The sequence below is a fragment of the Salmo salar genome, chromosome 29, assembly GCF_965601325.2.
Source record: "Salmo salar chromosome 29, fSalSal1, whole genome shotgun sequence".
Lineage (NCBI taxonomy): Eukaryota > Metazoa > Chordata > Actinopteri > Salmoniformes > Salmonidae > Salmo > Salmo salar.
Window position 1 is genome coordinate 26,425,676 of NC_138319.1, and position 27,799 is coordinate 26,453,474.

The following is a 27,799-nucleotide window of genomic DNA, read 5'->3' on the forward strand; positions in this document are numbered from 1 at the left end:
AACTACCAGGCCCAAATCCACCCACTGTTACAGCTCAGAGGAAATGGCAGGGGGCCACGCAAAGCCATGGATGCCCCACAGTGCTGTATGTTCATTAGACTCAGCCTGTGTGTGTGTGTGTGTGTGTGTGTGTAGTATGTTTGTGAGAGTACTTCTGTGCAGAGGCTGGTCCTTTCTCCTTAATCAAAGCACAGAAAGATTATTTGCTATGACAACAGGCGCCGTTGGAACCCATCATGTCACAACATCCGAAAGGGAATAATCAGACTGCCTAAGTAAAGGCTGTAGCAGGGGTACTTTCACTTCTACTGCACTATTGATCATCCTCCTCATAGTCCAATAAGCAACCTTCACATACAGTAGGTGAATAACCCATATGTCCTCTTCCTGCTCCTCCAGATCTCCAACGATCAGGGACATGGTGGTGCGCTGTATAGCCCAGATGGTCAACTCACAGGCGGGGAACATCCGGTCAGGCTGGAAGAACATCTTCTCAGTGTTCCACCTGGCTGCCTCGGACCAGGATGAGAGCATCGTAGAGCTAGCCTTCCAGACGACGGGCCACATCAGCAGTGAGTTACTGAGACACGCCTCAGAGACAACCATGTTTCGGGCTAAGAACTGATCTTCATTATCTGATCTGTATTATCGTCTATCTTTAAGATTTTATTTTTATACCTATATTTAATATACAGTGAATTCGAAAAGTATTCAGACCTCTTGACTTTTCTTCTTGGGTATGACGCCACAAGCTTGGCTCACCTGTATTTGGAGAGTTTCTCCCATTCTTCTCTGCAGATCCTCTCAAGCTCTGTCAGGTTGGATAGGGAGCGTCGCTGCACAGCTATTTTCAGGTCTCTCCAGAAATGTTCGATCGGGTTCAAGTCCGGGCTCTGGCTGGGCCACTCAAGGACATTCAGAGACTTGTCCAAGCCACTTCTTGGCTGTGTGCTTAGGGTCATTGTCCCTTTGGAAAGTGAACCTTCACTGCAGTCTGAGGTCCTGAGTGTTCTGGAGCAGGTTTTAATCAAGGATATCTCTGTACTTTGCTCTGTTCATCTTTGCCTCGATCCTGACTAATTTCCCAGCCCCTGCCGCTGAAAAACATCCCCACAGCATGATACTGCCACCACCATGCTTCACCGTAGGGATGGTGTCAGGTTTCTTCCAGATGTGACGCTTGGCATTCATGCCAAAGAGTTCAATCTTGGTTTTGTCAGACCAGAGAATCTTGTTTCTCATGATCTGAGACTCTTTAGGTGCCGTTTGGCAAACTCCAAGTGAGCTGTCATGTGCTTTTGGGGACCTTCAATGCTGCAGAAATGTTTTGGTACAGGTACCCTTCCCCAGATCTGTGTCTTCGACACAATCCTGTCTCAGAGCTCTACGGACAATTCCTTCAACCTCATGGCTTGGTTTTTGCTCTGACATGCACTGTCAACTGTGGGACCTTATATAGACAGGTGTGTGCCTTTCCAAATCATGTCCAATCAATTGAGTTTACCACACGTGGACTCCAGTCAAGTTGTAGAAACATCTCAAGAATGATCAATGGAAACAGGATGCACCTGAGATCAATTTCGAGTCTCATAGCAAAGGGTCTGAATACTTACGTAAATAAGGTATTTCAGTTTTTTATTTCTAATACATGTGAAAGAATTGTAGATTGTGTAGATTGCTGAGGATTTTTTTTTACTTTAATCAGTAATGTAACAAAATGTGAAAAAGTCAAGGGGTCTGAATATTTTCCAAAGGCACTGTATATATTTACTGCTTAGATTTCAATATGATTGTTTCAGTAATCCTCAACTTGAGGTTTATTTTAGTGTTTTTGATGACAGGGCCATGTAATATCATTCTGATAAACAGATAAATTAACTCCAGTCATCCCTTTTCACTGATCTTCTTCTCTCCTTCTCTTCTCTCCTTCTCTTCTCTTCTGTTTTTCTCTCTTCTTCTTCTCTCCTCTTCTTCTCTTCTCTCCTTCTTCTCTTATCCTTCTCTTCTCTTTTCTCCTTCTCTTCTTCTCTCCTTCTCTTCTCTTCTGTTTTTCTCTCCTTCTTCTCTTCTCTTCTCTTCTCTTCTTCTTCTATTATCTTCTCTTCTCTCCTTCTCTTCTCTTCTTCTCTCCTTCTCTTTTCTCTTCTTCGCTTCTTCTCTCCTTATCCGCTTCTTCTCTTTTTCTCTCCTCTTCTTCTTCTCTTCTCTTCTTCTCTCCTCTTCTTCTTCTCTTCTCTTCTTCTCTCAGTGAATGTATTTGAGAAGCACTTCCCAGCCACCATAGACTCCTTCCAGGATGCAGTCAAGTGTCTGTCTGAGTTCGCCTGCAACGCCTCCTTCCCCGACACCAGCATGGAGGCCATCCGTCTCATCCGCCACTGCGCCAAATACGTCTCTGACAGGCCTCAGGTCAGTTACAAACACTTCCTGGACTGAGTTTATTATCAGGTCTCATAGATAAGAGCTGAAACCATATCAGTCATTTCTGAACATCAAATGGTATTGCCCATAGTTGTTCGTGGTAGACCATGACTGGTCCCCAAAACATTTTGTACTGTGACCCACCTAAAGCTTTCATCGTTTTCTTGTTAATCATCAGATAAACAATGTCGCTCTGGATAACAGCATCTCCCAAATGATCTATTTATATATATATATATATATATATATATATATATATAATGAAAATGTCCCATGTTAGAAAACATCACTGGTGCTTACTGCCAGTGCTTTTCTCCAAGGTCTCTTCCCTATGCAGACACTCTCCAGCCACACTGCCTGCTTTCTGTTTGTTTGTGTGGGGGTGGACAAGAGGAGAGGAAAGGATTAGTTCCGTGCGTGTGTGTGTGTACACGGAAACCTCCGTTGAGTGGGCGGTGGGGCAAATTCAGGAAAAGCCTACAGTGAACAGTAAATACGGCTTAGAGACCTTTATAGAGTGTGTGTCTGCGTGTGTGTCTGCGTGTCCGTGTGTATCAACTCTCAGGAAATGGTGTAAACTATGCTGTTTTCTCTCTGGCAGGCATTCAAAGACTACACCAGCGATGACATGAATGTAGTCCCAGAGGACCGGGTGTGGGTGAGGGGCTGGTTCCCCATCCTCTTTGAGCTGTCCTGCATCATCAACAGGTGCAAACTGGACGTCAGGACCAGGTGAGAAGAGTTTTAGTCCTGTGTCATCATAGATTGGAATATTTTAGAGGCTGAAGTCAACTGATGGTAAGGGTGTATTGTAAGAAGTGTGTGTGTGTGTGTGTGTGTCAGGGGTCTGACGGTGATGTTTGAGGTGATGAAGACCTATGGACACACCTTTGAGAAGCACTGGTGGCAGGATCTGTTCAGGATCGTCTTCAGGATCTTTGACAACATGAAGCTGCCTGAGCAGCAAACTGAGGCAAGTCTCCACATCCCAAACACCCATTCACCAAAGACCCAGCTTTATCTCCAGTGTAACCCACACCTATTTCCATAGTTACACTACATCATTGGTTCCACAACTATCCAGTACCAACTGGACGATTGTCCTCTTGGCTGCTACAATGACTTGAACTGGTGTAACCCTGGTAACCCTTCTGTGTTGTTTTTCTCTTCCAGAAAGCAGAGTGGATGACGACGACCTGTAACCACGCACTTTACGCCATCTCTGACGTGTTCACGCAGTACTTTGAGACTCTCAGTGACGTCCTGCTGGATGACATCCTGTCCCAACTGTACTGGTGTGTTCAGCAAGGTGAGGACAGGCGGCAGAGCTACAAACACCTCCAGTCCTAGACTTCTACAGAGTACACCGTCCTCAATCACTCTCATCCCCTCTTTCTTATGCATAGTTCCTCTTCTTCTCAATCCACATTCCACTCTTTCTTCTCTCTCTTCTCCTGCTCTCCACATTAATTGTCTTTCTCTTTCCCTCACTTCTTCTCTCCTCTCTCTCTCCCCCTAGATAATGAGCAGTTGGCCCGGTCAGGCACCAACTGTCTGGAGAACGTGGTCATCCTGAATGGAGAGAAGTTTACTCCGGAGACCTGGGACAAGACCTGTAACTGCATGCTGGACATCTTCAAGACCACCATCCCACACGCGTAAGCTACTGATGCAGGCTTTATTCATATGGCTGAGATTCAGCTGGGAATATTGTTTGTGATGATTGTTATTGCTGAACTTAGTGATGGAAACATGGAGCACACCGAGATGAGTATGATATCATATGAAGTCCTCTAGGGATGGAGGGGAGGTATTAAATGGACATGATCTTTTACTGGCTTTTGCCGTTGTTTACTTGATAGAGTGGGATACCTGACTGTCTGTGTGTATGGTACTGTAGCATAACACTGTATAAGTAGAGTAACACTGTCCTGTCCCGTATTGTTCCTCTCTGCCCTCTCAGACTGTTGACATGGAGACAAGCAGGAGCAGAGGGAGATCCCATGACACCACAGGATGGATCAGACAAACAGCTGGTATGTTTCAAACCCTGACTGAGCTGTAGGTTTCATTAAGTCTGTAGCTGGTCTATCTCTTATGCTAGACTAGACTGTACAACAACAAGACCCAGTACAATCCAGACAAAATAACTTCTCCCCATGTGCCCTCAGGACTCAATTTCCCAGAAGTCAGTGGACATCCAGTCCCGTTCCGAGGACCAGCATTCCATCAACAGTGCGGAGAGGATTGCCATGGAGACCCGGCGGCAGAGTCAGTACAGCGCAGGCATGTGTGAGGACAGCCCCAGAACCCAGACTCCAACAAGTTAGTGTCTCTTTTACACCTTGTACCACTGGAGTGTTTTTCAACCCTATGCTCATCGTGTGTGTGTGTGTGTGTGTGTGTGTGTGTGTGTGTGTGTGTGTGTGTGTGTGTGTGTGTGTGTGTGTGTGTGTGTGTGTGTGTGTGTGTGTGTGTGTGTGTGTGTGTGTGTGTGTGTGTGTGTGTGTGTGTGTGTGTGTTCCACAGAGATCCAGGAGCAGAGGTTATTCTCAGGCTTGCTCATTAAGTGTGTGGTACAGTTGGAGCTGATCCAGACCATAGACAACATGGTCTTCTTCCCTGCAACCAGCAGGAAGGAGGACGCTGAGAACCTGGCTGCTGCGCAGGTAACGTCCCACTCCTACATGGAGGATGAGAGGTATCACTGGTTCAGGGCTTGGTGGAAGGACAATAGTTTGGCTGTATGGACTGTTCTGATCCTTGAAAATGTGAAATGTCTATACTGTATGTTCTTCTAGTAAATGTCAGGGAAGGAGGGAAGTATTTGTCATACATAGCAGTGATATGTGAAGGCTCTGTTTGTGTTTGGTTGTGTGAATATTCTGGGAAAGTTCTCTGAAGCTTGTGTATGTGTTTGTCCTTTCCAGAGAGATGCTCTGGACGCGGCAGACGTCCGTGTCGAGACTCAGGACCAGGGAATGTACCGCTACCTGACCTCAGAACAGCTGTTTAAGCTGCTGGACTGCCTGTTGGAGTCCCACCGCTTCGCCAAGGCCTTCAACTCTAGCAACGAGCAGAGGACCACTCTATGGAAGGCAGGTGGGTCACTGCCCTGCACCAGAGCAGAGGCAGATATCTACTGCATTCGGGAAGTATTCAAACCCCTTTACTTTTCCACATTTTGTTACGTTTCAGCCTTATTCTAAAATTGATTAAATCTTTTTTTTCTTCATCAATATACACACCCCATAATAATACATACCCCATAATGACAAAGCAAAAACAGGTTATTAGACATTTTTGCAAATGTATAAAAAATAAAATAAAATATCACATTTACATAAGTATTCAGACCCTTTACTCAGTACTTTGTTGAAGCACAGGTGGACTCCAATCAAGTTGTAGAAACATCTTATGGATGATCAATGGGAACAGGATGCACCTGAGCTCAATTTAGAGTCTCATAGCAAAGGGTCTGAATACTTATGTGAATACAGTACTTCTGTTTTTTTATTTGTAATAAATGTGGCAAGATTTCTTTAAACCTGTTTTCACTTTGTCATTATGGGGTATTGTGTGTAGATTGATGAGGGGGGAAAAAATATATATGTAATTGGTTTTAGAATAAGGCTGTAACGTCACCATGTGGAAAAAGTAAAGGGGATTGAATTGTTTCCGAATGCGCTGTACAGTGTACCTGAGAATAGTCTTTACATGGCCCTGCAGTGCACCACTCGAGGAAACTGCAAGAATTACATGAAGTAGGAGAGTGATTTTCTGAATCTTAAAATTCCTCAGGATGCACGGTATATCTGTCCTGGAGCCAAATGCAACTCTCTGAACAATTGGAACAATGCCCTGTTTGTCGTCCCTAGTGTTGACGGGCCTCAATGGCTGTGACGGACAGCAACCGCTCTCTCTCTGTCTGTCTATTCCAGGTTTTAAAGGGAAGTCGAAGCCCAATCTGCTGAAGCAGGAGACCAGCAGTCTGGCGTGTGGCCTAAGGATCCTGTTCCGGATGTACACTGACAACAGCCGTCAGACCGCCTGGGAGGAAGTCCAGAGACGGCTGCTTAAGTAAGGAAGGACCGCCACGCCCCCACCACTATATCATTGTATGGAGGCTGTCAATCAATACACTTGGCCATATAACAGACTTACTGAAGGCTAAACTCAGGGAATTGCTTGACTGCTGCTTTGAATAGCTAGTTTGATTACTGCCCGTGTAAACCTCAATAACTCCTAACTCACACCAAACACTGTCCTTATCTCCAGCTAATCTCCACCTGGCTTTGTGTCCCTTTGTCTCAACCTGGGAATAGAAAGTCATTAGAGTTTCAGATTACGCTTAATTTAACTAAAAACAACATTCTTTAAGTGAGCAGAGTAACAATGATCATGTGCAGCTCTATTATTTATATTTTTTTACACTGCGATGCAGTGCCTTAGATCACTGCGCCACTCGGGAGGCCGTGCAGCTCTGTTCTACTGCTTCCTGTTATTGTTTTGCTCTTTTTTCTCTCACTAACGAGCCTTTCACCGTTCCTCCACCATCTCTAATCATCCTCTCACTAACGAGCCTTTCACCGTTCCTCCACCATCTCTAATCATCCTCTCACTAACGAGCCTTTCACCGTTCCTCCACCATCTCTAATCATCCTCTCACTAACGAGCCTTTCACCGTTCCTCCACCATCTCTAATCATCCTCTCACTAACGAGCCTTTCACCGTTCCTCCACCATCTCTAATCATCCTCTCACTAACGAGCCTTTCACCGGTCCTCCACCATCTCTAATCATCCTCTCACTAACGAGCCTTTCACCGTTCCTCCACCATCTCTAATCATCCTCTCACTAACGAGCCTTTCACCGTTCCTCCACCATCTCTAATCATCCTCTCCCTGCATACGTAAACCTCCTTTATTGGGCTGTGTGTAATGGCAGTCATATGGAGGGCATTATTTTCACACATGTCTGAAGTATGCCGAGAATGTGCTTTAATTTACACAAATATTTAATAACTCATTTGCTGCTTTGTCGTGGGTGGAACTCTGGCAAACATGATGACTTTTATTTAAATCCTACAAATCGAATGTCTGGAGTATTGCTAAGGACCAGGCAGGCAGCTAGCTACACCATCTAACAGCATTAACAACTTCCTTTATTTTTCATGAAGAGGGGGAATCAAGTCCTTCCAGACGCCTGCTATTTATGAAGGGCTGCTGGGAGATGGAGGGCATTGATCAGTCCATGTAATCACAGGGGAAACAGGATTGACTGGGGGGAGGGAGACCCATCTCGACAGCTGTGCTCTGTCCTGACCCTGACCGCAGCTGTCTGAGAGACTGAGACATTCACACTTCTGTTTACACCATCTAGGGAATAGAGAAGTCACAGTCGCCGAGGCAAAACATCAATATCCGCCACAGCAGGGGGGGAATCAAAAGAAATTGGTCCTGAGAGAGAATGATTGAGTCAGATTGTGTTGATGTCGTTGCATCTTCCGTCGATGACTCTCACTCTCTCCAGTCATTCAGAGCGCATGTCTAAATGTGACAGATATCTGAAACAACTAGACTGGATAGTGGGTATAGAAGGCCTATACATCCACAGCCTCTGTGTTGCTGTGATTACTCAGTCAGTTGTCATCGCTTTGTCTTTCTATTGCAGTATCACATAGTAGCTATCGTCTCATCTTTGTATTGAAGACAGTCTCTGTATTAGCAGGAAACTCCTAGGTTGTCAGTCTGATATGTCTGTTCATGTGTAAGACAGAGAGGGAGAGTGAGAGCTCACGGACTGGACTATCACAAACATGCGCGCGCACACACACCACACTAGTATAGCATGGTAGAGGAGAGAGGACAGCACACACACCACACTAGTATAGCATGGTAGAGGAGAGAGGACAGCACACACACCACACTAGTATAGCATGGTAGAGGAGAGAGGACAGCACACACACCACACTAGTATAGCATGGTAGAGGAGAGAGGACAACACACACACCACACTAGTATAGTATAGCATGGTAGAGGAGAGAGGACAACACACACACCACACTAGTATAGCATGGTAGAGGAGAGAGGACAGCACACACACCACACTAGTATAGCATGGTAGAGGAGAGAGGACAGCACACACCACACTAGTATAGTATAGCATAGTAGAGGAGAGAGGACAGCACACACACCACACTAGTATAGCATGGTAGAGGAGAGAGGACAGCACACACACCACACTAGTATAGTATAGCATGGTAGAGGAGAGAGGACAACACACACACCACACTAGTATAGCATGGTAGAGGAGAGAGGACAGCACACACACCACACTAGTATAGTATAGCATGGTAGAGGAGAGAGGACAACACACACACCACACTAGTATAGCATGGTAGAGGAGAGAGGACAGCACACACACCACACTAGTATAGCATGGCATGGTAGAGGAGAGAGGACAGCACACACACCACACTAGTATAGCATGGTAGAGGAGAGAGGACAGCACACACACCACACTAGTATAGCATGGTAGAGGAGAGAGGACAGCACACACACCACACTAGTATAGTATAGCATGGTAGAGGAGAGAGGACAGCACACACACCACACTAGTATAGCATGGTAGAGGAGAGAGGACAGCACACACACCACACTAGTATAGCATGGTAGAGGAGAGAGGACAGCACACACACCACACTAGTATAGCATGGTAGAGGAGAGAGGACAGCACACACACCACACTAGTATAGCATGGTAGAGGAGAGAGGACAGCACACACACCACACTAGTATAGCATGGTAGAGGAGAGAGGACAGCACACACACCACACTAGTATAGCATGGTAGAGGAGAGAGGACAGCACACACACCACACTAGTATAGCATGGTAGAGGAGAGAGGACAGCACACACACCACACTAGTATAGCATGGCATGGTAGAGGAGAGAGGACAGCACACACACCACACTAGTATAGCATGGTAGAGGAGAGAGGACAGCACACACACCACACTAGTATAGTATAGCATGGTAGAGGAGAGAGGACAGCACACACACCACACTAGTATAGCATGGTAGAGGAGAGAGGACAGCACACACACCACACTAGTATAGCATGGTAGAGGAGAGAGGACAGCACACACACCACACTAGTATAGTATAGCATGGTAGAGGAGAGAGGACAGCACACACACCACACTAGTATAGCATGGTAGAGGAGAGAGGACAGCACACACACCACACTAGTATAGCATGGTAGAGGAGAGAGGACAGCACACACACCACACTAGCATAGCATAGCATGGTAGAGGAGAGAGGACAGCACACACACCACACTAGTATAGCATAGCATGGTAGAGGAGAGAGGACAGCACACACACCACACTAGTATAGCATGGTAGAGGAGAGAGGACAGCACACACACCACACTAGTATAGCATGGTAGAGGAGAGAGGACAGCACACACACCACACTAGTATAGCATGGTAGAGGAGAGAGGACAGCACACACACCACACTAGTATAGCATGGTAGAGGAGAGAGGACAGCACACACACCACACTAGTATAGCATGGTAGAGGAGAGAGGACAGCACACACACCACACTAGTATAGCATGGTAGAGGAGAGAGGACAGCACACACACCACACTAGTATAGCATGGTAGAGGAGAGAGGACAGCACACACACCACACTAGTATAGCATAGCATGGTAGAGGAGAGAGGACAGCACACAACCACACTAGTATAGCATGCTAGAGGAGAGAGGACAGCACACACACCACACTAGTATAGCATGGCATGGTAGAGGAGAGAGGACAGCACACACACCACACTAGTATAGCATGGCATGGTAGAGGAGAGAGGACAGCACACACACCACACTAGTATAGCATGGTAGAGGAGAGAGGACAGCACACACACCACACTAGTATAGTATAGCATGGTAGAGGAGAGAGGACAGCACACACACCACACTAGTATAGCATGGTAGAGGAGAGAGGACAGCACACACACCACACTAGTATAGCATGGTAGAGGAGAGAGGACAGCACACACACCACACTAGTATAGCATGGTAGAGGAGAGAGGACAGCACACACACCACACTAGTATAGCATGCATGGTAGAGGAGAGAGGACAGCACACACACCACACTAGTATAGCATGGTAGAGGAGAGAGGACAGCACACACACCACACTAGTATAGCATGGTAGAGGAGAGAGGACAGCACACACACCACACTAGTATAGCATGGTAGAGGAGAGAGGACAGCACACACACCACACTAGTATAGCATGGCATGGTAGAGGAGAGAGGACAGCACACACACCACACTAGTATAGCATGGTAGAGGAGAGAGGACAGCACACACACCACACTAGTATAGCATGGTAGAGGAGAGAGGACAGCACACACACCACACTAGTATAGATAGCATGGTAGAGGAGAGAGGACAGCACACACACCACACTAGTATAGCATGGTAGAGGAGAGAGGACAGCACACACACCACACTAGTATAGCATGGTAGAGGAGAGAGGACAGCACACACACCACACTAGCATAGCATAGCATGGTAGAGGAGAGAGGACAGCACACACACCACACTAGTATAGTATAGCATGGTAGAGGAGAGAGGACAGCACACACACCACACTAGTATAGCATGGTAGAGGAGAGAGGACAGCACACACACCACACTAGCATAGCATAGCATGGTAGAGGAGAGAGGACAGCACACACACCACACTAGTATAGCATAGCATGGTAGAGGAGAGAGGACAGCACACACACCACACTAGTATAGCATGGTAGAGGAGAGAGGACAGCACACACACCACACTAGTATAGCATGATGGTAGAGGAGAGAGGACAGCACACACACCACACTAGTATAGCATGGTAGAGGAGAGAGGACAGCACACACACCACACTAGTATAGCATGGTAGAGGAGAGAGGACAGCACACACACCACACTAGTATAGCATGGTAGAGGAGAGAGGACAGCACACACACCACACTAGTATAGCATGGTAGAGGAGAGAGGACAGCACACACACCACACTAGTATAGCATGGTAGAGGAGAGAGGACAGCACACACACCACACTAGTATAGCATGGTAGAGGAGAGAGGACAGCACACACACCACACTAGTATAGCATAGCATGGTAGAGGAGAGAGGACAGCACACACACCACACTAGTATAGCATGGTAGAGGAGAGAGGACAGCACACACACCACACTAGTATAGCATGGCATGGTAGAGGAGAGAGGACAGCACACACACCACACTAGTATAGCATGGTAGAGGAGAGAGGACAGCACACACACCACACTAGTATAGCATAGCATGGTAGAGGAGAGAGGACAGCACACACACCACACTAGTATAGCATGCATGGTAGAGGAGAGAGGACAGCACACACACCACACTAGTATAGCATGGTAGAGGAGAGAGGACAGCACACACACCACACTAGTATAGCATGGTAGAGGAGAGAGGACAGCACACACACCACACTAGTATAGCATAGCATGGTAGAGGAGAGAGGACAGCACACACACCACACTAGTATAGCATGGTAGAGGAGAGAGGACAGCACACACACCACACTAGTATAGCATGGCATGGTAGAGGAGAGAGGACAGCACACACACCACACTAGTATAGCATGGTAGAGGAGAGAGGACAGCACACACACCACACTAGTATAGCATGGCATGGTAGAGGAGAGAGGACAGCACACACACCACACTAGTATAGCATGGTAGAGGAGAGAGGACAGCACACACACCACACTAGTATAGCATGGTAGAGGAGAGAGGACAGCACACACACCACACTAGTATAGCATGGTAGAGGAGAGAGGACAGCACACACACCACACTAGTATAGCATGGTAGAGGAGAGAGGACAGCACACACACCACACTAGTATAGATAGCATGGTAGAGGAGAGAGGACAGCACACACACCACACTAGTATAGCATGGCATGGTAGAGGAGAGAGGACAGCACACACACCACACTAGTATAGATGCATGGTAGAGGAGAGAGGACAGCACACACACCACACTAGTATAGCATAGCATGGTAGAGGAGAGAGGACAGCACACACACCACACTAGTATAGCATGGCATGGTAGAGGAGAGAGGACAGCACACACACCACACTAGTATAGCATGGTAGAGGAGAGAGGACAGCACACACCACACTAGTATAGTATAGCATGGTAGAGGAGAGAGGACAGCACACACACCACACTAGTATAGCATGGTAGAGGAGAGAGGACAGCACACACACCACACTAGTATAGCATGGCATGGTAGAGGAGAGAGGACAGCACACACACCACACTAGTATAGCATAGCATGGTAGAGGAGAGAGGACAGCACACACACCACACTAGTATAGCATGGTAGAGGAGAGAGGACAGCACACACACCACACTAGTATAGCATGGTAGAGGAGAGAGGACAGCACACACACCACACTAGTATAGCATGGTAGAGGAGAGAGGACAGCACACACACCACACTAGTATAGCATGAGTAGAGGAGAGAGGACAGCACACACACCACACTAGTATAGCATGGTAGAGGAGAGAGGACAGCACACACACCACACTAGTATAGCATGGCATGGTAGAGGAGAGAGGACAGCACACACACCACACTAGTATAGCATGGTAGAGGAGAGAGGACAGCACACACACCACACTAGTATAGCATGGCATGGTAGAGGAGAGAGGACAGCACACACACCACACTAGTATAGCATGGTAGAGGAGAGAGGACAGCACACACACCACACTAGTATAGCATAGCATGGTAGAGGAGAGAGGACAGCACACACACCACACTAGTATAGCATGGTAGAGGAGAGAGGACAGCACACACACCACACTAGTATAGATGCATGGTAGAGGAGAGAGGACAGCACACACACCACACTAGTATAGCATGGTAGAGGAGAGAGGACAGCACACACACCACACTAGTATAGCATGGCATGGTAGAGGAGAGAGGACAGCACACACACCACACTAGTATAGCATGGTAGAGGAGAGAGGACAGCACACACACCACACTAGTATAGCATGGTAGAGGAGAGAGGACAGCACACACACCACACTAGTATAGCATAGCATGGTAGAGGAGAGAGGACAGCACACACACCACACTAGTATAGCATGGTAGAGGAGAGAGGACAGCACACACACCACACTAGTATAGCATGGTAGAGGAGAGAGGACAGCACACACACCACACTAGTATAGCATGGTAGAGGAGAGAGGACAGCACACACACCACACTAGTATAGCATGGTAGAGGAGAGAGGACAGCACACACACCACACTAGTATAGCATGGTAGAGGAGAGAGGACAGCACACACACCACACTAGTATAGCATGGTAGAGGAGAGAGGACAGCACACACACCACACTAGTATAGCATAGCATGGTAGAGGAGAGAGGACAGCACACACACCACACTAGTATAGCATGGCATGGTAGAGGAGAGAGGACAGCACACACACCACACTAGTATAGCATGGTAGAGGAGAGAGGACAGCACACACACCACACTAGTATAGCATGGTAGAGGAGAGAGGACAGCACACACACCACACTAGTATAGCATGGTAGAGGAGAGAGGACAGCACACACACCACACTAGTATAGCATGGTAGAGGAGAGAGGACAGCACACACACCACACTAGTATAGCATGGTAGAGGAGAGAGGACAGCACACACACCACACTAGTATAGCATGGTAGAGGAGAGAGGACAGCACACACACCACACTAGTATAGCATGGTAGAGGAGAGAGGACAGCACACACACCACACTAGTATACTATAGCATGGTAGAGGAGAGAGGACAGCACACACACCACACTAGTATAGCATGGTAGAGGAGAGAGGACAGCACACACACCACACTAGTATAGCATGGTAGAGGAGAGAGGACAGCACACACACCACACTAGTATAGCATGGCATGGTAGAGGAGAGAGGACAGCACACACACCACACTAGTATAGCATGGCATGGTAGAGGAGAGAGGACAGCACACACACCACACTAGTATAGCATGGTAGAGGAGAGAGGACAGCACACACACCACACTAGTATAGCATGGTAGAGGAGAGAGGACAGCACACACACCACACTAGTATAGCATGGTAGAGGAGAGAGGACAGCACACACACCACACTAGTATAGCATGGTAGAGGAGAGAGGACAGCACACACACCACACTAGTATAGCATGGTAGAGGAGAGAGGACAGCACACACACCACACTAGTATAGCATGGCATGGTAGAGGAGAGAGGACAGCACACACACCACACTAGTATAGCATGGTAGAGGAGAGAGGACAGCACACACACCACACTAGTATAGCATGGTAGAGGAGAGAGGACAGCACACACACCACACTAGTATAGCATGGTAGAGGAGAGAGGACAGCACACACACCACACTAGTATAGATAGCATGGTAGAGGAGAGAGGACAGCACACACACCACACTAGTATAGCATAGCATGGTAGAGGAGAGAGGACAGCACACACACCACACTAGTATAGCATGGTAGAGGAGAGAGGACAGCACACACACCACACTAGTATAGTATAGCATGGTAGAGGAGAGAGGACAGCACACACACCACACTAGTATAGTATAGCATAGTAGAGGAGAGAGGACAGCACACACACCACACTAGTATAGCATGGTAGAGGAGAGAGGACAGCACACACACCACACTAGTATAGCATGGTAGAGGAGAGAGGACAGCACACACACCACACTAGTATAGCATGGCATGGTAGAGGAGAGAGGACAGCACACACACCACACTAGTATAGCATGGCATGGTAGAGGAGAGAGGACAGCACACACACCACACTAGTATAGCATGGTAGAGGAGAGAGGACAGCACACACACCACACTAGTATAGCATGGCATGGTAGAGGAGAGAGGACAGCACACACACCACACTAGTATAGCATGGCATGGTAGAGGAGAGAGGACAGCACACACACCACACTAGTATAGCATGGTAGAGGAGAGAGGACAGCACACACACCACACTAGTATAGCATAGCATGGTAGAGGAGAGAGGACAGCACACACACCACACTAGTATAGCATGGTAGAGGAGAGAGGACAGCACACACACCACACTAGTATAGCATGGTAGAGGAGAGAGGACAGCACACACACCACACTAGCATAGCATGGTAGAGGAGAGAGGACAGCACACACACCACACTAGTATAGCATGGTAGAGGAGAGAGGACAGCACACACACCACACTAGTATAGCATGGTAGAGGAGAGAGGACAGCACACACACCACACTAGTATAGCATGGATGGTAGAGGAGAGAGGACAGCACACACACCACACTAGTATAGCATGGTAGAGGAGAGAGGACAGCACACACACCACACTAGTATAGCATAGCATGGTAGAGGAGAGAGGACAGCACACACACCACACTAGTATAGCATGGTAGAGGAGAGAGGACAGCACACACACCACACTAGTATAGCATGGTAGAGGAGAGAGGACAGCACACACACCACACTAGTATAGCATGGTAGAGGAGAGAGGACAGCACACACACCACACTAGTATAGCATGGTAGAGGAGAGAGGACAGCACACACACCACACTAGTATAGCATAGCATGGTAGAGGAGAGAGGACAGCACACACACCACACTAGTATAGCTATGGTAGAGGAGAGAGGACAGCACACACACCACACTAGTATAGCATGGTAGAGGAGAGAGGACAGCACACACACCACACTAGTATAGCATAGCATGGTAGAGGAGAGAGGACAGCACACACACCACACTAGTATAGCATGGTAGAGGAGAGAGGACAGCACACACACCACACTAGTATAGCATAGCATGGTAGAGGAGAGAGGACAGCACACACACCACACTAGTATAGCATGGTAGAGGAGAGAGGACAGCACACACACCACACTAGTATAGCATAGCATGGTAGAGGAGAGAGGACAGCACACACACCACACTAGTATAGCATGGTAGAGGAGAGAGGACAGCACACACACCACACTAGTATAGCATGGCATGGTAGAGGAGAGAGGACAGCACACACACCACACTAGTATAGCATGGTAGAGGAGAGAGGACAGCACACACACCACACTAGTATAGCATGGTAGAGGAGAGAGGACAGCACACACACCACACTAGTATAGCATAGCATGGTAGAGGAGAGAGGACAGCACACACACCACACTAGTATAGCATGGCATGGTAGAGGAGAGAGGACAGCACACACACCACACTAGTATAGCATGGTAGAGGAGAGAGGACAGCACACACACCACACTAGTATAGCATGGTAGAGGAGAGAGGACAGCACACACACCACACTAGTATAGCATGGTAGAGGAGAGAGGACAGCACACACACCACACTAGTATAGCATGGCATGGTAGAGGAGAGAGGACAGCACACACACCACACTAGTATAGTATAGCATGGTAGAGGAGAGAGGACAGCACACACACCACACTAGTATAGCATAGCATGGTAGAGGAGAGAGGACAGCACACACACCACACTAGTATAGCATGGTAGAGGAGAGAGGACAGCACACACACCACACTAGTATAGCATGGTAGAGGAGAGAGGACAGCACACACACCACACTAGTATAGCATGGTAGAGGAGAGAGGACAGCACACACACCACACTAGTATAGCATGGTAGAGGAGAGAGGACAGCACACACACCACACTAGTATAGCATGGTAGAGGAGAGAGGACAGCACACACACCACACTAGTATAGCATGGCATGGTAGAGGAGAGAGGACAGCACACACACCACACTAGTATAGCATGGTAGAGGAGAGAGGACAGCACACACCACACTAGTATAGCATGGCATGGTAGAGGAGAGAGGACAGCACACACACCACACTAGTATAGCATGGTAGAGGAGAGAGGACAGCACACACACCACACTAGTATAGCATAGCATGGTAGAGGAGAGAGGACAGCACACACACCACACTAGTATAGCATGGTAGAGGAGAGAGGACAGCACACACACCACACTAGTATAGCATGGCATGGTAGAGGAGAGAGGACAGCACACACACCACACTAGTATAGCATGGTAGAGGAGAGAGGACAGCACACACACCACACTAGTATAGCATGGCATGGTAGAGGAGAGAGGACAGCACACACACCACACTAGTATAGCATGGTAGAGGAGAGAGGACAGCACACACACCACACTAGTATAGCATGGTAGAGGAGAGAGGACAGCACACAACCACACTAGTATAGCATGGCATGGTAGAGGAGAGAGGACAGCACACACACCACACTAGTATAGCATGGCATGGTAGAGGAGAGAGGACAGCACACACACCACACTAGTATAGCATGGTAGAGGAGAGAGGACAGCACACACACCACACTAGTATAGCATGGTAGAGGAGAGAGGACAGCACACACACCACACTAGTATAGCATGGTAGAGGAGAGAGGACAGCACACACACCACACTAGTATAGCATAGCATGGTAGAGGAGAGAGGACAGCACACACACCACACTAGTATAGCATGGTAGAGGAGAGAGGACAGCACACACACCACACTAGTATAGCATGGTAGAGGAGAGAGGACAGCACACACACCACACTAGTATAGTATAGCATGGTAGAGGAGAGAGGACAGCACACACACACCACACTAGTATAGCATGGCATGGTAGAGGAGAGAGGACAGCACACACACCACACTAGTATAGCATGGTAGAGGAGAGAGGACAGCACACACACCACACTAGTATAGCATGGTAGAGGAGAGAGGACAGCACACACACCACACTAGTATAGCATAGCATGGTAGAGGAGAGAGGACAGCACACACACCACACTAGTATAGCATAGCATGGTAGAGGAGAGAGGACAGCACACACCACACTACTATAGCATGGTAGAGGAGAGAGGACAGCACACACCACACTAGCATAGCATGGTAGAGGAGAGAGGACAGCACACACACCACACTAGTATAGCATAGCATGGTAGAGGAGAGAGGACAGCACACACCACACTAGTATAGCATGGTAGAGGAGAGAGGACAGCACACACACCACACTAGTATAGTATAGCATGGTAGAGGAGAGAGGACAGCACACACACCACACTAGTATAGCATAGCATGGTAGAGGAGAGAGGACAGCCACACACCACACTAGTATAGCATAGTAGAGGAGAGAGGACAGCACACACACCACACTAGTATAGCATGGCATGGTAGAGGAGAGAGGACAGCACACACACCACACTAGTATAGCATGGTAGAGGAGAGAGGACAGCACACACACCACACTAGTATAGCATGGCATGGTAGAGGAGAGAGGACAGCCACACACCACACTAGTATAGCATGGTAGAGGAGAGAGGACAGCACACACACCACACTAGTATAGCATGGTAGAGGAGAGAGGACAGCACACACACCACACTAGTATAGCATGGTAGAGGAGAGAGGACAGCACACACACCACACTAGTATAGCATGGTAGAGGAGAGAGGACAGCACACACACCACACTAGTATAGCATGGTAGAGGAGAGAGGACAGCACACACACCACACTAGTATAGCATGGCATGGTAGAGGAGAGAGGACAGCACACACACCACACTAGTATAGCATGGTAGAGGAGAGAGGACAGCACACAGACCACACTATTATAGCATGGCATGGTAGAGGAGAGAGGACAACACACACACCACACTAGTATAGCATGGTAGAGTAGAGAGGACAGCACACACACCACACTAGTATAGCATGGCATGGTAGAGGAGAGAGGACAGCACACACACCACACTAGTATAGCATGGTAGAGGAGAGAAGACAGCACACACCACACTAGTATAGCATAGCATGGTAGAGGAGAGAAGACAGCACACACCACACTAGTATAGCATGGTAGAGGAGAGAGGACAGCACACACACCACACTAGTATAGCATGGTAGAGGAGAGAGGACAGCACACACACCACACTAGTATAGCATGGTAGAGGAGAGAGGACAGCACACACACCACACTAGTATAGCATGGTAGAGGAGAGAGGACAGCACACACACCACACTAGTATAGCATGGCATGGTAGAGGAGAGAGGACAGCACACACACCACACTAGTATAGCATGGTAGAGGAGAGAGGACAGCACACATACCACACTAGTATAGTATAGCATAGCATGGTAGAGGAGAGAGGACAGCACACACACCACACTAGTATAGCATAGCATGGTAGAGGAGAGAGGACAGCACACACCACACTACTATAGCATGGTAGAGGAGAGAGGACAGCACACACCACACTAGCATAGCATGGTAGAGGAGAGAGGACAGCACACACACCACACTAGTATAGCATAGCATGGTAGAGGAGAGAGGACAGCACACAACCACACTAGTATAGCATGGTAGAGGAGAGAGGACAGCACACACACCACACTAGTATAGTATAGCATGGTAGAGGAGAGAGGACAGCACACACACCACACTAGTATAGCATAGCATGGTAGAGGAGAGAGGACAGCACACACACCACACTAGTATAGCATAGTACAGGAGAAAGGACAGCACACACACCACACTAGTATAGCATGGCATGGTAGAGGAGAGAAGACAGCACACACACCACACTAGTATAGCATGGTAGAGGAGAGAAGACAGCACACACACCACACTAGTATAGCATGGCATGGTAGAGGAGAGAGGACAGCACACAACCACACTAGTATAGCATGGTAGAGGAGAGAGGACAGCACACACACCACACTAGTATAGCATGGTAGAGGAGAGAGGACAGCACACACACCACACTAGTATAGCATGGTAGAGGAGAGAGGACAGCACACACACCACACTAGTATAGCATGGTAGAGGAGAGAGGACAGCACACACACCACACTAGTATAGCATGGCATGGTAGAGGAGAGAGGACAGCACACACACCACACTAGTATAGCATGGTAGAGGAGAGAGGACAGCACACAGACCACACTAGTATAGCATGGCATGGTAGAGGAGAGAGGACAGCACACACACCACACTAGTATAGCATGGTAGAGGAGAGAGGACAGCACACACACCACACTAGTATAGCATGGCATGGTAGAGGAGAGAGGACAGCACACACACCACACTAGTATAGCATGGTAGAGGAGAGAAGACAGCACACACCACACTAGTATAGCATAGCATGGTAGAGGAGAGAAGACAGCACACACCACACTAGTATAGCATGGTAGAGGAGAGAGGACAGCACACACACCACACTAGTATAGCATGGTAGAGGAGAGAGGACAGCACACACACCACACTAGTATAGCATGGTAGAGGAGAGAGGACAGCACACACACCACACTAGTATAGCATGGTAGAGGAGAGAGGACAGCACACACACCACACTAGTATAGCATGGCATGGTAGAGGAGAGAGGACAGCACACACACCACACTAGTATAGCATGGTAGAGGAGAGAGGACAGCACACGCACCACACTAGTATAGTATAGCATAGCATGGTAGAGGAGAGAGGACAGCACACACACCACACTAGTATAGTATAGTAGCATGGTAGAGGAGAGAGGACAGCACACACACCACACTAGTATAGCATGGTAGAGGAGAGAGGACAGCACACACACCACACTAGTATAGTATAGCATGGTAGAGGAGAGAGGACAGCACACACACCACACTAGTATAGCATGGTAGAGGAGAGAGGACAGCACACACACCACACTAGTATAGCATGGTAGAGGAGAGAGGACAGCACACACACCACACTAGTATAGCATGGTAGAGGAGAGAGGACAGCACACACACCACACTAGTATAGCATGGTAGAGGAGAGAGGACAGCACACACACCACACTGAGTATAGCATAGCATGGTAGAGGAGAGAGGACAGCACACACACCACACTAGTATAGTATAGCATGGTAGAGGAGAGAGGACAGCACACACACCACACTAGTATAGCATAGCATGGTAGAGGAGAGAGGACAGCACACACACCACACTAGTATAGCATGGTAGAGGAGAGAGGACAGCACACACACCACACTAGTATAGCATGGTAGAGGAGAGAAGACAGCACACACCACACTAGTATAGCATGGTAGAGGAGAGAGGACAGCACACACACCACACTAGTATAGCATGGTAGAGGAGAGAGGACAGCACACACACCACACTAGTATAGCATGGTAGAGGAGAGAGGACAGCACACACACCACACTAGTATAGTATAGCATAGCATGGTAGAGGAGAGAGGACAGCACACACACCACACTAGTATAGTATAGCATGGTAGAGGAGAGAGGACAGCACACACACCACACTAGTATAGTATAGCATGGTAGAGGAGAGAGGACAGCACACACACCACACTAGTATAGTATAGCATGTTAGAGGAGAGAGGACAGCACACACACCACACTAGTATAGTATAGCATGGTAGAGGAGAGAGGACAGCACACACACCACACTAGTATAGCATGGTAGAGGAGAGAGGACAGCACACACACCACACTAGTATAGCATGGTAGAGGAGAGAGGACAGCACACACCACACTAGTATAGCATAGCATGGTAGAGGAGAGAGGACAGCACACACACCACACTAGTATAGCATAGTAGAGGAGAGAGGACAGCACACACACCACACTAGTATAGCATGGTAGAGGAGAGAGGACAGCACACACACCACACTAGTATAGTATAGCATGGTAGAGGAGAGAGGACAGCACACACACCACACTAGTATAGCATAGCATGGTAGAGGAGAGAGGACAGCACACACACCACACTAGTATAGCATAGCATGGTAGAGGAGAGAGGACAGCACACACACCACACTAGTATAGCATAGCATAGTAGAGGAGAGAGGACAGCACACACACCACACTAGTATAGCATGGTAGAGGAGAGAGGACAGCACACACACCACACTAGTATAGCATGGTAGAGGAGAGAGGACAGCACACACACCACACTAGTATAGCATGGTAGAGGAGAGAGGACAGCACACACACCACACTAGTATAGCATGGTAGAGGAGAGAGGACAGCACACACACCACACTAGTATAGCATGGTATGGTAGAGGAGAGAGGACAGCACACACACCACACTAGTATAGCATGGTAGAGGAGAGAAGACAGCACACACACCACACTAGTATAGTATAGCATGGTAGAGGAGAGAGGACAGCACACACACCACACTAGTATAGCATGGTAGAGGAGAGAGGACAGCACACACACCACACTAGTATAGCATAGCATGGTAGAGGAGAGAGGACAGCACACACCACACTAGTATAGCATAGCATGGTAGAGGAGAGAGGACAGCACACACACCACACTAGTATAGCATGGTAGAGGAGAGAGGACAACACACACACCACACTAGTATAGCATGGTAGAGGAGAGAGGACAGCACACACACCACACTAGTATAGCATGGTAGAGGAGAGAGGACATCCGACATTCCGGCAAGGTGCTTACGAGGGCTAAGCAGATTTCGGAGGTGATTAGCTCATGGATTGTAAGGGGGCTGTGAAGAAGGGAGGAGATGAGGGGACGGGAGGGAGAGATGGAGGTTCTGTTTGAGGAAAGGTCTAGGGTGAGGGTTAGAGGTCAGAGGTCACAGCGGCTCCTCTCCCTGTGGCTGGTGTGGAGTCAAATCATTTCATGTTGGCTGTGAATTTAGTCTTGCTGCTAAATAATTTGTGAATCGCATCTTAATTCTGTGTCGCTGAACAGTTTTCATAAGGTCAATGAGTCTATCAAGATCTTTCCCTCTAGTGTGTGCAGTGAGGCAGTAGCCTACTTCCTGACTCTAACATCAGAGAGCCACAGAGAAGCCTGGACCAACCTGCTGCTCCTCTTCCTCACCAAGGTCCTGAAGATCAGTGACGGCAGGGTAAGGATCTCAACCATTAACAACATTCAGACAGGCCACTGATTTGGTCAAGTCATTGTCAGCGATATGTTCAAGAAGACCTGCCCCTGTCTTTGTGTGGAGATGAATCTGTAGGAAGATGTTTTATGTCTCTCTCTCTTTCCACAGTTCAAGGCCCATGCGTCCAGGTACTATCCTCTGCTGTGTGAGATCATGCAGGTTGATCTAATCCCAGAACTGCGGGCCGTGCTGCGGAAGTTCTACCTACGCATCGGCATCGTGTTCCAGATCGCCCAGCTGCCTGAACCACCTGCAGAACCAGAACCAGAGCTGGAAGTTGAGGTGGAGAGGGGGGAGGTGGCTGGAGAGGAAGCCCAGTGATGTTGCACTTGTAGCGGGCTGGCTGCGAGACCTCTGACTAGGGAAGCCTGGAGTTCTGGAAGTCCTCCTCCCCTCTTGCCTTGGGTTTGTCTACCAACCCTTTAGGACTATGGTCTCCCATCCCCCAGGGTACTATGAAGGGTGCATCTGACCAGACTTCACCCTTCTGGATTTGGCAGTTACCCAGAATCCCCAACTAACGATACAGGAAACTCCAAGGTGTCTCTACTGTGAACCTGACTGGTCATGTGACAGAAAATGCCAACTCCCATATACACTACATGGCTAAAAGTATGTGGACAAGTACTCGTCGAACATGTCATTGCAAAATCATGGGCATTTATATGGAGTTGGTCCCCCCTTTGCTGCTATAACAGCCTCCACTCTTCTGGCAAGACTTTCCACTAGATGTTGGAACATTGTTGTGAAGACTTGCTTCCATTCAGCCACAAGAGTATTGGTGAGGTTGGGTGCTGATGTTGGGCGATTAGGCCTGGCTCGCAGTCAGCGTTCCAATTCATCCCAAAGGTGTTTGATGGGGTTGAAGTCAGGGCTCTGTGCAGGCCAGTCAAGTTCTTCCACAACGATCTCGACAAACCATTTCTGTATGGACCTCACTTTGTGCACAGGGGCATTGTCATGCTGAAACAGGAAAGGGCCTTCCCCAAACTGTTTCCACAGAATCGTCTAGAATGTAATTGTATGCTGTAGTGTTAAGATTTTCCTTCACTGGAACTAAGGGGCCTAGCCTGAACCATGAAAAAGCCTCAGACCATTATTCCTCCTCCACCAAACTTTTCAGTTGGCACTGCTTTGGGACAGGTAGCCTCCTCCTGGCATCCGCCAAACCCAGATTCGTCCTTCGGACTGCCAGATGGTGAAGTGTGATTCATCACTCCAGAGAACGCGTTTCCACTGCTGCAGAGTCCAATGGAGGTGAGCTTTACACCACTCCAGCCGACAATTGGCATTGCTCATGATGATCTTAGACTTGTGTATGGCTGCTCAGCCATGGAAACCCATTTCATGAAGCTCCCGATGAACAGTTCTTGTGCTGATGTTGCTTCCAGAGGCAGTTTGGAACTTGGTAGTGTTGCTTCCAGAGGCAGTTTGGAACTTGGTAGTGTTGCTTCCAGAGGCAGTTTGGAACTTGGTAGTGTTGCTTCCAGAGGCAGTTTGGAACTTGGTAGTGTTGCTTCCAGAGGCAGTTTGGAACTTGGTAGTGTTGCTTCCAGAGGCTGTTTGGAACTTGGTAGTGTTGCTTCCAGAGGCTGTTTGGAACTTGGTAGTGTTGCTTCCAGAGGCAGTTTGGAACTTGGTAGTGTTGCTTCCAGAGGCAGTTTGGAACTTGGTAGTGTTGCTTCCAGAGGCTGTTTGGAACTTGGTAGTGTTGCAACCGAGGACAGACGATTTTAAGCTCTACGCGCTTCAATTCTCGGCGGTCCCGTTCTGTGAACTTGTGTGGCCTGCTACTTCGCGGCTGATCCGTTGTTGCTTCTAGACGTTTCCACTTCACAATAACAGCACTTACAGTTGACCGGGGCATCTCTAGCAGGGCAGAAATTTGATGAACTGACTTGTTGGAAAGGTGGCATCCTATGACGGTGCCACGTTGAAGGTCACTGAGCTCTTCAGTAAGGCCATTCTACTACAAATGTTTGTCTATGGAGATTGCATGGCTGTGTGCTTGATTTTATACACCTGTCAGTAACGGCTGTGGCTGAAATAGTCGAATCCACATACTTTTGGCCATGTAGTGTATCATAGTAGGTTGAAGTTGCCCCTAGACACTGATCTAAGGCCAGTTGTTGCATTCCCCCTCATGGTTAAGGTTATAATATCGGGAGGTCAAACTGATCCTAGATCCTATGGGCTACTAATACCCGAAGCCCCTCATATCATGGAAGAATGGCTTGGCCTTGTACATGAAGATCTGATTCTCTAATGACTGCAGAATAACTATCACTCAGTCAAAATATATTTAAAACGGGTTTGCTTCTTGATATTACTGTATCCTTAAAAGCGATTCTAGAGAATGAAATGGCTACACCTACATCATGCAATGCAATTGACGAATATTCAGTGATTTGAAATGTAACATTTGTTACTCAATGATAATTCTGATCTTTTCCTGGCTGCACCGCTGATGGCTAACGTTAGCGGCAATCACCTCGTGGATGAAAAAACTAAGTACAGAAAAGCCGCTTTGTAATATAATCTGATAACACTAGATTTGATTTCTGTGTTTTGTTTAGTTTTTTCACAGGATTTTGCTGCACTTGGGGCTCAATTCAATCACATCCGCTTTAGCTGACACCCGCATAGCGCTTGTTTTGACGTGTCGGAGGTGGAACTGCACTAGAGCTGTCAAATCCACAAGTGACTCCTGCATTATATCTAAAGCGGACATTGCCAATGCCTGCACGGAGTCGCATTAACAGAAATCCTCTATCAGCCTTGTTTACAAGTTGGAACACTGGAACGTGAGATGTAATCTACACCTCAATTAGGCTGATAGAAATCCTCATGATTTAGTTTGATGATTTCTATTTAGCGTACACTTTCTCATTGTTAACTAACGAGATTGGGGCGGGTGTGGCAATGATCGTAAGAGCAGCTGCTCACCGATTTGAGGGCTCCGACGCAGTTCCACCTCAGACACCGCCAAAACATCTGCTATGCGGGTGTCTGCTATCGCCCGGTAATGCTGATCTGATTGAATCTAGGCCCTGATCTCATTATTGAATACACTGGAGATTTTTACTTTTGTGATAATTTATTTACTGGACCACCTCTCCTGCAGATTGTCCTATATGAGATTTGTAATTGAATGATGACAACAGAACGTGAAGGATTAAAATATTCAATTGATGTGTTCTGAGGCTTTTTAACTGATAGTCGATAACTGGGCTCTTCCTAAAACTGGAAGGAAAAAGAGCAACTATGGGCCTGTTCAGGAGGTTGCAATGTTACACAATGCTCAGCTAGAAATGTATTGTGTAGATAGGATTTTCTTTCATGTAATGAAAGTAATTATCTGCTCTATATACAATATTTATATCTGCAATGCTTCTGAATAGGCCCCTGATGTGAGCTGCTTCTGAGTCACAGGTATGTTTATGTTTGAAGTTAGTTTTCAGTGTGTACAAATTAAATACATTAATAATATATTTAATTTTCTTTTGTTTGGGGACATGCTGTATGTATAGAGTAAATGAAGAATGTTAGCTGTGCTTTAAAAGAAGACTTCTGGATGGTGTGTGGATTGGATGTATTCCTTGCTCACGGATGTAGAAAACAAAATGTATATGGTACAGAAATGTAAAGTTTTCTATGTTGAAAAAAGACTTCTGTACAACTTCCTGTACAAAACTGGTTATCATCCGACATTCTAATCAGGTTATAGGTCAATAAAGTTTTTGAACTTGATTTGTTTGACCATTTGATTGGACTATATGAGTCTGTCTTAAGAGGAAAGGATTGAGCACCAAGGACCAGTCTGGACAAAGACAAGATTATAAAAACATTTTTTTTTACCCCAAATCTTTCTATACTGTATATTAACACATATATTTTCTTGCTACATACAAACATTTCAACACCAGATACACATTTCACATGTTTTAAATACATATTCATTCTGCCAAAGTACATTCAAAAGGTTACCATAGTTGCTTACATCAGCAGACCAAACCAGTCAAACGGTTACCATAGTTACTTACATCAGCAGACCAGAGCCTATACTTCTTCCATACCGTAGTCCTACTTCTGCAGCTGTAGCCATATCACACAGCAGTGAAAGTGATGCAGGTCAGGGACAGAGTAATTCTTCACTGTGTACTGGCTGCACACTTATCCAAGCAGACTTGGACAATCTCAATTGCATACTCCTCACATCCTGTCTCCTTCTCAAAACCCATTTGATGAGAAAGCCAGAGGTCCCGCCCCTCAAACCTTCTCTTTTGAAGGAGGTGAAGAGAGA

General features: G+C 47.4%; 1 protein-coding gene across 3 annotated transcripts in view; it reads left to right on the forward strand.

Annotated features, from left to right (window-relative positions):
• LOC106590401 (brefeldin A-inhibited guanine nucleotide-exchange protein 1) overlaps positions 1-27,246 on the forward strand; it is a 101,103-nt gene extending 73,857 nt beyond the window's left edge. For 2 of the 3 annotated variants that reach the window (XM_082970761.1, XM_014181382.3), the window contains exons 27-30: positions 400-572; positions 2,249-2,409; positions 3,023-3,153; positions 3,265-3,487. In XM_082970761.1, coding sequence (XP_082826887.1) covers positions 400-572; positions 2,249-2,409; positions 3,023-3,153; positions 3,265-3,472 — 673 coding nt within the window. In that variant the 3' untranslated portion in view covers positions 3,473-3,487. Of the gene's footprint in view, positions 1-399; positions 573-2,248; positions 2,410-3,022; positions 3,154-3,264; positions 3,488-3,594; positions 3,731-3,940; positions 4,080-4,384; positions 4,458-4,592; positions 4,747-4,950; positions 5,091-5,351; positions 5,524-6,362; positions 6,502-23,339; positions 23,458-23,604 lie in introns of those variants that run through there. The other variant, XM_014181383.3, reaches the window with a different exon arrangement.
• Positions 27,247-27,799: the final 553 nt, after the last annotated feature.